The sequence below is a fragment of the Misgurnus anguillicaudatus genome, chromosome 3, assembly GCF_027580225.2.
Source record: "Misgurnus anguillicaudatus chromosome 3, ASM2758022v2, whole genome shotgun sequence".
Lineage (NCBI taxonomy): Eukaryota > Metazoa > Chordata > Actinopteri > Cypriniformes > Cobitidae > Misgurnus > Misgurnus anguillicaudatus.
In genome coordinates, this window is record NC_073339.2 from 7,555,662 (window position 1) to 7,567,098 (window position 11,437).

Here is an 11,437-nt window from a genome sequence, read left to right on the forward strand (position 1 = left end):
TGCAATATGTTTCTGGTGACACAATTTAGTGTTAATTGTAAACAACAATATAATCATAAATCATACTTTGCTGGGGAAATAAGGGTTTGACTAAATTCAAGCGGCGTGCCATCTCTTTAAGCTCGTGTGAGCGCGTCAGGAATCTTGTGCCGTGTGTCAGCGCGCGCGGCGTCTCGCGCAACAGAATTGAACGAGATCTTTTTTTAACACATATACATGTTCCGTTTTCAGGTAAACGTTACTTTTCTTGACATCATAAACGCTTTATTTGCGATATTTTAAGTTCAGGTCGTGTGAGGATTAGTATTTTGAAAGCTGTATATTCAGATTGAGAGAAATATAGGGCTTTGTTTTCGACAACTGTTAGCAAGCTAAACGTGCTTGGGATGCCCACCATTGCTCTCACCGGCGTTTACCTTTAATAAGCTTTATTTTCCACTTCTTAAAATCTGGAATAAGCATCTGTCCATGGCAAGTACTGGCGTTTTGCGTTTAGTGTCGCCCAGATGTGCTATATTAAACATTTGGCCCTGTTAGCATGTTAGCGAGGCCATGCTAGTGCGTCAACTAGTAACGTTAGAGCAATGCAAACGTTTCAGCTTCAGTGTCATTGCGTGAATATCTTAAATTCACATGATATATATTATGATGTTGGCAGGCCAGCTGAGGTTTGTAATGGTTTTCTGTAATTTTAGCTTTTATGAGCACTTTGCAGTTTACTTGTTCAGCATTGGAAACGTGTATACACCCTATCCTAGAGTTTTAAGAAGTGACTGAGCAATGCCTTTTTTAGTTGTTAGAATAAATATTTACAATAAATCAGATAAACACACCCAGATTAGTGCATTTACATGTAACATGGTTGTTTAAGGTCAGTACAAGCACAGGTAACAGTACTACTATACAGAATGGCTACAGCAGCATCATTTCCTATGACCACTATTTTATCTACTACATTAATCTCCTCACTTAAGTATGACATATGCTGCAAATTTACTGTTTATTTCATGTGTCTGTTCTGTCATGTAGTCCTTGGATGATGACTGCACCCTGGAGGAGGAAGGGTTGGTAGAGGAAGAAGATGAAATTGACCAGTTCAATGATGACACTTTTGGTGCAGGAGCAATCGGTAAGTTTGATAGTTGTTTGTAGTAGGGTAAAGTAAAGTATCTAAAGTATGATGGTCAAGGTAATAATAACATCATGTGATATCAAGAAACAGTTTATTGTGGATGCTCTTGATGAGCCACACGATAGGATGCTATTTATATGTTTGTTCCCTGGGTGTAAACCCTTGCATTGCAATGCAATGCTGTACCGTTTGATCTACGGGAACCTTGCAGAAACAAAACTAAGCCTTAATATAAACAATAGTAACTCTAATGGCGCTTTTCCAATTGATAGTACAACCTGGTACGGCTTGGTGCAGCTCACTTTTAGGGTTTTCTTCCCTGTGTACGGTACCTAGTACCTGATACATTTTTTACAGGGTTCCCACGGGTCCTTGAAATCCTTGAAAGTTTGTGAATCTGGGGGAAAATTCAAAGTCCTGGGAAGTTTTTGAAACATACATACATATACAGGTCATTGAAAGTGCTTGAATCTATTTTATGCAATACGTTTTCTGGAAAAAAAATCCATATTTTTCCCTGTGTAGTGTAGGATCATAAAAATTCTAGACTTTTTAAGCACACGTGCTAAACTGTTCGCTTTAAATGCTTATATCTTCTGTATGCGAATGTTGATTCATACCAAAATGCTTTTTTGCATAGTTGTGTTTGACAAATGAAAACGTCTCTGGTTACGTACGTAACTGTTGTTCCCTGAGAAGGGAATGAGACGCTGCGTCTTCATTGCCATACCTCCTGCGTCCCTGTAACGCCATTTTTGGCAATATTTCAGATAGTGATATACTTCCTGCACCCTGTCTTTGTCGTTAAGCCTCACCATTGGTTGAATTTGATATACACATTCAGACGCACTTACCACTGGATGCGTCCCCCAAAGTGTCACCGCAGTGACGGAGCGTGAGTTCCCTCAAAAGGGAACTTTAACATAGTATCTTAAAAGGTAACACGATGTAACCTTGCTCTCACTTGAAAATGGTCCCCACATTTAGTCCTTGAATTTGAGGGTATTTAACCTGGAAAGTCCTTGAAAGGTCCTTGAATTTGAAGTTAACTTAGGTGTGGGAACCGTGTTTTTAGTGTACCACCTAAAACAGTACTAAAACGGTTGCTTTAGTAGTGACATGATTACGACGTAGCGAGCGAAATACGAAATAAACAATGGAGGGCAAAATCATCGTCGCTGTATGTGGACACCCGGAGCTGTACGACACACCTTCGTACTTTCATAAAAATATGAATAAAAAGGATTTTGCTTGAAAGAAAGTGAGTGAGGAGTTCTGATAAGTTGTAAAAAAAAGCTAGCTGAAGCCGTTATATTGAGCGTATTCACGTCTGAACTTTACGCACGAAAGATGCGTGTTAAAGGAATAGTCTACTCATTTTCAATATTAAAATATGTTATTACCTTAACTAAGAACTGTTGAATCATCCCTCTATCATCTGTGTGTGTGCACGTAAGCGCTGGAGCGCGCTGCGACGCTTCGATAGCATTTAGCTTAGCCCCATTCATTCAATGCTGCCATTTAGAGATAAAGTTAGAAGTGACCAAACACATCAACGTTTTTCCTATTTAAGACGAGTAGTTATACGAGCAAGTTTGGTGGTACAAAATAAAACATAGCGCTTTTCTAAGCGGATTTAAAAGAGTAACTATATTTTATGGTGTAATAGCACTTTTGGGAGTACTTCGACTCGCCTGAAAAGTCCGCTCCCCTTCTCACTCTCATAATGGGAGAGGGAGGGTGTTACTGCGCCGAGTCGAAGACTGAAAATGAGTAGACTATTCCTTTAACTAAAAATGTTCAACTACGCGCGTATAGCGCAATTTATTGATGATTGGTCAGAGATAATCATCACCACCAGTTTAATTGCTAGATCATGCAAGATAAGCTTATCTTTGTGCAACTAACATATTGTATATGTATAGACAGTTTCATCGGGCACACGTGCGGTGACGCAATAAGCGTCTGGTCCGAACTTTACTTCCGGTTTCTGTTTGTTTAATGGTCTGACTAGTTGCTAAAACTGAACTCTTACACACATATCTCGTCGAAAATAACAAATGTTTTGGGTTCCTATGTATTTTACATGTTGTTTATTTAGCTTGTTATAGAAAAAAAAACAACTTTAAAAGGACTTTGTTGTTATTTTTTCTTTGCGGAAGTTACGTGATGACCACGAAAGCCGCTTGTTTATTGTTACTGCTGAAACGTCTATATGTTGCACCAACAATTTGGGTGTTGGCAAACATGTTGACTGGACGTATAGCAATATCACCTCAATAAAATAATTTTTTCATCCAGATGATGATTGGCAGGAAGAGCACACCCGCCTTGCAGAACTTGATGCGCAAGTGCGAGACGTACAAGAAGGAGCCAGCGATGCCCCAATTGAGCTTCCTCCTGCTTGTAGCACCACCCAATCTTCCATCGTCCCTCCGCCCTCCTCCTCTCGCCAGTACTCTGACATAGATGAACGGGCAGGGGGTGACCTAGCAGAGTCGCTGAGTCGTTTCATCTTGGGATCGGATCCAGCCATTGCCGGAGTGGGCACGGCCAGCTCGGACCGATCTCACCTTCCTCCTATTCTCTCCGGTCAGAGTCATTCCTCTGCGTTAGCAGGACAGTCTCCTATGCTGCTGGGCTATCATCAACCACATCATCAGCTCCTGCACAGGGGCTCGGCTCCTCTTTCACAGGTTGGTATGATACTTTAATGATTTGCACAATAATCAGATTTATTAATTTTTTATCTTAAACAAATATCCATATACAGTATGCAGATATTTTCTGTTATTTGTTTAATTAACCAATAATTAATGTAGTCAATTCAAGTGAAATTCCTAACATAACTAATCAATATCTTTCTGTTCTTTTCTTTCAATCCTTTCCTGTCAACCTATAGATAAACTCTCACAATATTTGGGAGAATAATATGGGCTTCAGTCCAGGACTTGTTAATAAACCTGAGGTAAAACACTTTTTTTAATAGCTTGTTGTTGTATGGATTGTTGTGTCTCTGTGCAGTTTTCCTAAACTCTTAATTTACTACTTAGGATGGTTCGCTTATGTCTATTATCAAAGCGGTTGGCCTTCCAAAGCAACCTCCTGCCCTGGGCAGAGAGGAGGGGCGGGACTTTTCAGAAAGGGTTCCGCCTCCTCGCTCCTCCTCACCCGTGATTGGCAGTCCACCTGTAAGGGCTGTGCCTATAGGAACCCCTCCAAAGCAGCCCATGAGTCAAATGCTCAATCAGCAGGTAATATGATTAAATAATCGGACACTTTTAAATGTTACGTTTCTGTAAGGGAATGCGTAAAGTTTACCAAACGCATATTGTACCAAAAATCTCTCTGTCTCTATCTTTCACAGAATAATCATCCTTCAGCAGTTCATATAAGAGCCTCCATGCCGCTCCGTTACCCCCCTCCTTTCCCTGAGCGCCTGTCTCCTAACAACCTCCTAAGCATCGCTGTGAGTCCCATTTCACATTTCGTATGAGGTTGATGAATGTTTGTTCATTGTGAAGTTGGTTTCAGCCTCTATTATTTTAGGTATGTCTGAGTTTTGAGATTAACAAAATGAAATGGGGAAAATTTGCTTAATTCGTGTTTTTGTTCTGCTTTTTCAGAATTCACAGTTGTCTCATCATTCATTCCCTGGTGTTAATCATATGCTTTCTCAGATACAGAGACAACAGCTGCTCAACCCTCAGGTGAGGTCATCATGAGTAGGCCCGTAAGATATCTTAAAATAACGTAATATGCATATTGCAATGGTTTGCAATAACTGAATGATTTTAAGACTTCAAAGCGTTATGTTAAGTAAAAGTTTTAGGATAGCAGGGAGACAAAACAAAGTGTGTGATGTTTTTTTCTCCAATTAAATAACTGGCGCTGGACAACTGAGTTTACTTCAATGTTTTGCAAGTACATTTTTATCTATCACAACAAACTAGATATCGCTGGAAATGTTTAAGAATGTAGTTGTTATAAACCTTTTATCAGTAATAATAATGCAGTGACAGTCATTTATTAATTTGTGACAAGAGTGTGCAGCAAACCATTGACACCTAGTGGCCATTGTTGGTAAAACCACTAAAAGTGTAACCGTGGGTTCACACCAGCCGCGTTTGAGGCGTCAAAATCAGGTCTACCGCGTCTAGTTTGCCGCATGAACATTTTGAGTTTACTCGCGCATGAAAGCCGCCCGTGAATTTATAGTCAGAGACATTCACGCGGATATTCGCGTCATGGGAGGGGCTTCTGCGACTCCGCTCGCTTTCTATAATTACGTGCAAATGATGCAGAATCGCGTCTACTGCGCCTCACTAAACGCCTCATTTGCACCTCTCTTCACATTGACTTAACATTAAAGTCACTTGCGCTGGATGGCTCTACCGCGGCTGGTCTGAACGCAGCATAACTTAACTCATTTTTATGAATAAAATATATACTTTATTGCATTATTTTAATTTATTACAATAAATGTAAACTGAAAAATGTTATATTAATGTGAATGTGTACATCACCTTTTCACCCCCCACAATTGTATTTTTTTTTTTTAGATATTTTAAATTGTTTCAATTTTACACACTTAAAGCATTATTGTTCGATTAAAGTAAGTTATCACATAAAAAATTTTTTGGATATCAAATTTGTTTTTTAGGTTTGAGTGAAACTCGGTCATAAATGTTTATTTTTCTGTTAAAAACATCAATAATAGAGTATGTAACATAGTAGAAATTACCGTAGGAGTGTTATTAGAGCTCATCTTGTTTGTCTTAAGGTTGGCCAATTCCAGCGCGGTCCAGTTCCTCCGTTATTACAGGGTGGCATTGGAGGTTTCAGACCATTCTTTGGGCAATCTGGCCCCAGATTGGGTCCCCATGGCCCACCCCTCGGCCACCCCCCTATTATCAGACACAACACCACACACCTCCACCCGCAGCATCGCAGGATGCTAAGCCAGAGGATGCAGAACAGAGGCTCAGGGTGGGTACCATCAGCAGTCCAGGATGAAGCACAGCTTTATGTGACCTTGTGTAATCGTTTCTCTCCTGTTATGATTTGTCCTATCAGTGATCACCTTGGGGGCAGAGGGGTTTTGGAAAGGAAAAACAGAGACCCCTACAGCAATCTGATGACCCAGAGAGAGAAAGAATGGGTCGCTCGAATCCAGATGATGCAGCTACAGAGCACTGACCCTTATCTGGATGACTACTATTACCAGGTGAGGGGTAATACATCCACTTATATACTACATCACTTTCTGTGATGCTGTCTGTATTCTCATAAGAAAAGAGTTGACCCCCTCGTCATCACTACACATTCAATTAAATGCAAAAAAGTATAAGAGTGAAAGAAATGGTGGCCAGTCACAGCTCCTAAAAAGAGCCTTTCCCAATATTCAATTTAAATTGCTATGCAGAAAATGCATGTTTATATTGGAAAATATAGTTGTTAGATAATATAAATTATACAGTTTACAGTTAGCAAAATTAATGTGTATATTATAGCAACAATAGGTGATTATAAAGGGTGTTATATATGTAAAAATATAAACTTAAATCTAAAAAAAATTTAATTGTTGCTAATTTTTTTCCTGAATCTTTAATGGCAGAATTACTATGAGAAGATGGAGAAACGTCAGGAGCGGGACAGGGACAATAAAAAGGAACACGCCACCAAACTCATCACTCCTCAGGTGGCCAAGCTGGAGCACACCTATCGACCAGGTAAAAACATTTATATACCACACAATAATCGTACCTCCATATTAATTGTTTATTAAATTAAGAACTACAGTAACAAAAAATGAGCAGAGAAACGTATGCCTTCCGTCGCTCCTCTATGCGTCTGGCAACCCAAGTGGAAAATGTCTCCAATATGCGGTACCAAGTTCAATCGCTCGAAGTCAATACATACAGCTTCTTAAAGTAGCATTTGTTGTGTATCAGGATGTGATGTAATAGTTGAAATTATATTGTGTCTTATATTGTGTTTGTGTGTGTGTTTCACAGTACAGTTTGCTGGCTCATTGGGTAAACTCACAGTCTCAAGTGTGAACAATCCCAGGAAAATGATTGATGCCGTAGTGACCACCCGCAGCGACGATGAGGTCAGCAGTACAGCCCCCGCTGTTCACTTGTTAAAGAAATATTCCACTTTCACAAAAAAATCTGATAATTTACTTACCACCATGTCATCCAGGATGTTTTTGTCTTTCTTCAGTCGAAAAAGAAATTAAGTTTTTTGTGGAAAATATGCCAGTTTTTTTCTCCATATAATGGACTTTAGTTTTCTTTATAGTTTTAATGCAGTTTAAAATTGCTGTTACAATGCAGCTCCAAAGGCTCTAAACAATCCCAACTGTGGCATAGGGGTCTTATTCAGTAAAGCGATTGTCATTTTCACAAAAAACAGAGTACTTTTTAACCGCAACTTCTTTTGCACTATACGTGTGATGCGCCAGCGCGTCCTTATGTATTACGTAATCACGTCGAAAGGTCACTCTGACGTCGTTGTATGTGGAACAATACTAAGTAACGTCTTTGTGTCAATATATTGTTTAAAATGGCCCACAAGTGTGCATTTCACATATGTAACGCGTGACCTTTCAACGTAATTATGTAATGCGTAAGGTCGCGTTGGCTATATAGAGAAAAATCCTTGAAGGTTTTCCTCCTAAAACTTCATATTTTTTGACTGAAGAAAGACATAAACATCCTGGATAACATGGGGGTGAGTAAATTATAAAAAATTTTAAGTTTAATGTCATGCAGCACTTCTGGGTCCTAGCGATCTCGAATGCTATAGGGAAATCTGGCTAATATACACTGGTTTCATAATGCAAAACTACCAAAAACACAGATCATGATTTTTTATCTCCATAACAAAATTCGAGATGACCAGACATGGACTCATGGATGTGGATTTTTTTATGTATTATTAATATATCACTGTCATTACTGTCCTGTTCTGCAGTGTACAGTGTGAGTTTATCATATTTTTGCTTAGGGACACTCCACTTTTTTTGAAAATATGCAAATCTTCGAGCTCCCCTAGAGTAAAACATTTAATTTTTACCGTTTTGGAATCCATTCAGCCGATCTCCGGGTCTAGCGATACCATTTTTAGCATAGCTTAGCACAATCCATTGAATCTGATTAGACCATTAGCATCCCGCTAAAAAATAACCAAAGAGTTTCGATATTTTTCCCATTTAAAACTTGTCTCTTCTGTAGTTACATCGTGTACTAAGACTGACGGGAAATTAAAATTTTCTATGCAGATATGTCTAGGAACTATACTCTCGTTCTGGCGTAATAATCAAGGACTTGGCTGCCATAACATTGCTGCAGCAGGCGCAATGATATTACGTAGTGCCCGAAAATAGTCCCCAGCTATTGAAAGTTTCCAGGGGGACTATTTTCCGGCACTGCGTGATATCATTGCATTTTTCAAAAAAAGTGAAGTGTCCCTTTAAATATGTAATATCTATAAATAGTGCTCATAAAAGCTGTTTAAATAATATCCTCTATTGAAATGAGTGGAGGCTTGGACCTGGAAACAGTATTCGTTACGTCATGATTTAACAAGCGGATACTTTTGTACTATGATCTCTGCTTGCGTTTCAAAAGGATGTACATGATTAAGATGGACCATTAAATCTAGGCCAGTTTTGCATAATGAATACAAAGTTGCATGTCAGTTAAAAGGCACAGTCTCCACTTAATGTGAACACATGGATGTTTCTGTCATTTTACAGGAGAAACGAGAGAAACAGGTTTGGAATAAAAGACGGCAAATCCTTTACACTGTGGAGAAGGTAAGGGAGTAATGAATATAACCGCTACAGAGCACTGATATCTCAATGCCTCAAACAATGCATAAATAAGCTCTGTGTATAATGTGTTATACAGATGTACAGTCTTCTGCTCGAGGTGCAGGACTTTGAAAAGAAGTTTTTGCAAACCCCCGAACACCAAAGAGACGCCCTGCTTGAACAACACAAAACTCACACGCTGCAACTCTACAGCTCGCTGCGAGAGAAAGAGTGGGCCGACCGGTAAGCACCAACCAACAGCATCATAAAAGTATGTGGTTGACTCCTAAAGAGTCCTGTATAAGATGTTTCTCTCTCTCTTCTAATGCAGGGTGAGCGACGAGCAGTGTTTAATGATCATGTCTGTGCGCAAAGGGAAGCGGCTCATCTCCAGGCTCCTTCCCTTCCTGCCACAGCCGCAGGCTGCTGCGGTCGTCATGGCAATTGCCAGGAACCTTCCAGCCCTGGCTAAGAAAGACCGGCATGACCAGGTACAATGATAGAGCATGTGTATGTCTTAGTTAGTGTGTTGTCAAAGTCCTTTTATAAATGTTACATGCATCTTCTCCTGTAGGTACTGTGTTGGTTGGTGGAACCAGTAGCCGTGGTGATCCAGTCCATGTCGAGTACGTCTCTCACTGATCTCCTTCAAGAGCTTCAGGGCAGTGAAGGACAACTTCCTCTGGTGCTGCAAAATAAGGTACAGCATTCCCATCGTCCAGGCATTATTTGAGTTTTTATCCCACTAAATATCAGTACTGTATTTTAATTGGTCTGTTGTGTCGGTCAGTTTGGCGTGACGCTCCTCTATGTGGTACTGAGTGAAGGCGAGAGGATGCAGAGCTCTGATCCCAACTGTCAGCTCATGGACGATAACCGCTGGTAAACATCTACCTGCACATCACACTTGTTATGATGATAAGCATGAACCTTAAAGCCCCAAATTTAGGATGCAAGAGTTCAAGTACACACAAGCATCCTTTTCATAGACATTTTGATGGTGTTGTATGAATAACAGATGCACAGTTTAGAGCTTTAAAAGTACACTTTTACATGTAAATATCCAAATGTAGTGCCTTATTTAGCTTTAGTAAGTGAATTGAGTAAATTTTTATCTGTTTAGTCGATTAATCGAAAAATAATCGACCGATTAATCGATTATGAAAATAATCGTTAGTTGCAGCCCTAGTGGAATTTTTGGCTTTCTGATGGCTTTCATGTGTGAAGCTGGCTAATGTTTCTCTATTTCTTTTTCCAGGACGGAATTGGTGTTCTCAGTGACCAGAGAGCTTCTGAAGGTCCCATCGTCTGCTCTCTCATCGCCTCTGTTCACCCCTCCAAACCTTGTGTCGTTGTTCTCTCGATATGTGGATCGGCAGAGACTGGAGCTCCTTCAGGAGAAGCTACAGTAAGATGATATGCATCTATTAAAACAAGCTTTAATATCGCACCAACATGTATTAGCGTGATGAAGTTGAGCATTGAGGGAGAAGTGGAAATGATGATTTTTGTTTTTTCTTCCAGGATCACGGCCCTGTCCAGGTAGAAGTTCCTTCAGCTGTCAGACCTGATGAGACTGACTGTTAATGTAGTTGTGAATGAGCAATTTTATGTGTGAATATGTATCGGAGGGCGTAATAATGTCACTTTCTTGTTATTAAAGTTACAATAGAAACAAATGGTAAAATGGCCATCGCCCATAGGTTTGTCAATAAAGGTGATCAGGTTAATGTTTTAGCTTCGATTAGGGAACTCTGAGCAGAGAAGCCAGGAATGAAATCCCTCGCGTGGCAGTCGCTGCTCTCCAGACGATGTTTTCCAGTGAAATGGCTTTAATCATGAAAGCATCAGACTTTATTTATAGTCACGTAGATTTGAGACACTTTAATATCTTAATTTTTCTTAAACGCTGCAGCCTGAGGTGTTACAAAGAGTGACTGTACATATGTATGACTGTGAGTTTAAATGAAGGTTTAAACAAAGTTATTCATTTTTAAATATCTTGACGTGACGCCTGTGTTAAAACATGAAATTAAAACTTTCTATTATACAAAGTCACGCTTAAGTTGTGGTGTTTTTTGTTTTATTAGCTAGTGCTCAGGTTCGTGGAACACGGTATAGGGTTTCTTCTTGAAAGATCTTCAATATCAGACACATAATTTCAAGTAAAGTATGTGATAACCGATATAGATCCTTGAAATTGCTTGAATAAAGCACAAGGTATAGTCTCTTTTTTTACATATACGCAAGAGTACGTGCACAACCTTGCATAGCAAAGTTCATTTGCATATACGACGTGCACTGACGTTCAACGCAGGGCATTGCGACAAATGTCAAAACCTCTCAAAGACTACATATTAATGTACGTGCATACGTGACCTACGTGTACAATGTGCACAAGGTTTTAAAAATCTAATTGCATCACGCGCACTGTATGTGGACCCTCATGTATGCGTAAGTTCGGGCTTTAGCATTATAAAAAT

At 39.6% G+C, this 11,437-nt stretch overlaps 1 protein-coding gene across 2 annotated transcripts; it reads left to right on the top strand.

Annotated features, from left to right (window-relative positions):
- Positions 1 to 71: 71 nt before the first annotated feature.
- On the top strand, positions 72 to 11,008 carry patl1 (PAT1 homolog 1, processing body mRNA decay factor). 2 transcript variants are annotated; one of them, XM_055204384.2, is made up of 18 exons: positions 72 to 231; positions 1,030 to 1,129; positions 3,434 to 3,828; positions 4,035 to 4,100; positions 4,186 to 4,386; positions 4,500 to 4,601; positions 4,759 to 4,842; positions 5,916 to 6,121; positions 6,209 to 6,359; positions 6,750 to 6,864; positions 7,150 to 7,247; positions 8,898 to 8,957; positions 9,052 to 9,197; positions 9,286 to 9,445; positions 9,529 to 9,654; positions 9,745 to 9,836; positions 10,213 to 10,362; positions 10,479 to 11,008. In XM_055204384.2, the coding sequence occupies exons 1-18, from the start codon at positions 217 to 219 to the stop codon at positions 10,498 to 10,500; spliced, it is 2,289 nt and encodes a 762-aa protein (XP_055060359.2). In that variant the 5' UTR covers positions 72 to 216; the 3' UTR covers positions 10,501 to 11,008. The 2 variants fall into 2 exon arrangements, with proteins under 2 accessions (XP_055060359.2, XP_055060357.2); XM_055204382.2 differs by lacking the exon at positions 72 to 231 and adding an exon at positions 547 to 668.
- Positions 11,009 to 11,437: the final 429 nt, after the last annotated feature.

What these genes read in the sequence shown, in the direction of transcription:
- patl1 (XM_055204382.2), top strand. Translation starts at nt 585, where the DNA reads ATGCAAACGTTTCAGCTTCAGTGTCATTGCGTGAATATCTTAAATTCA. An exon ending in ACAACCTCCTAAGCATCGCT is followed by an intron (nt 4,602 to 4,758) that starts GTGAGTCCCATT and finishes CTGCTTTTTCAG; the next exon opens with AATTCACAGTTGTCTCATCA. An exon ending in CTCATGGACGATAACCGCTG is followed by an intron (nt 9,837 to 10,212) that starts GTAAACATCTAC and finishes TTCTTTTTCCAG; the next exon opens with GACGGAATTGGTGTTCTCAG.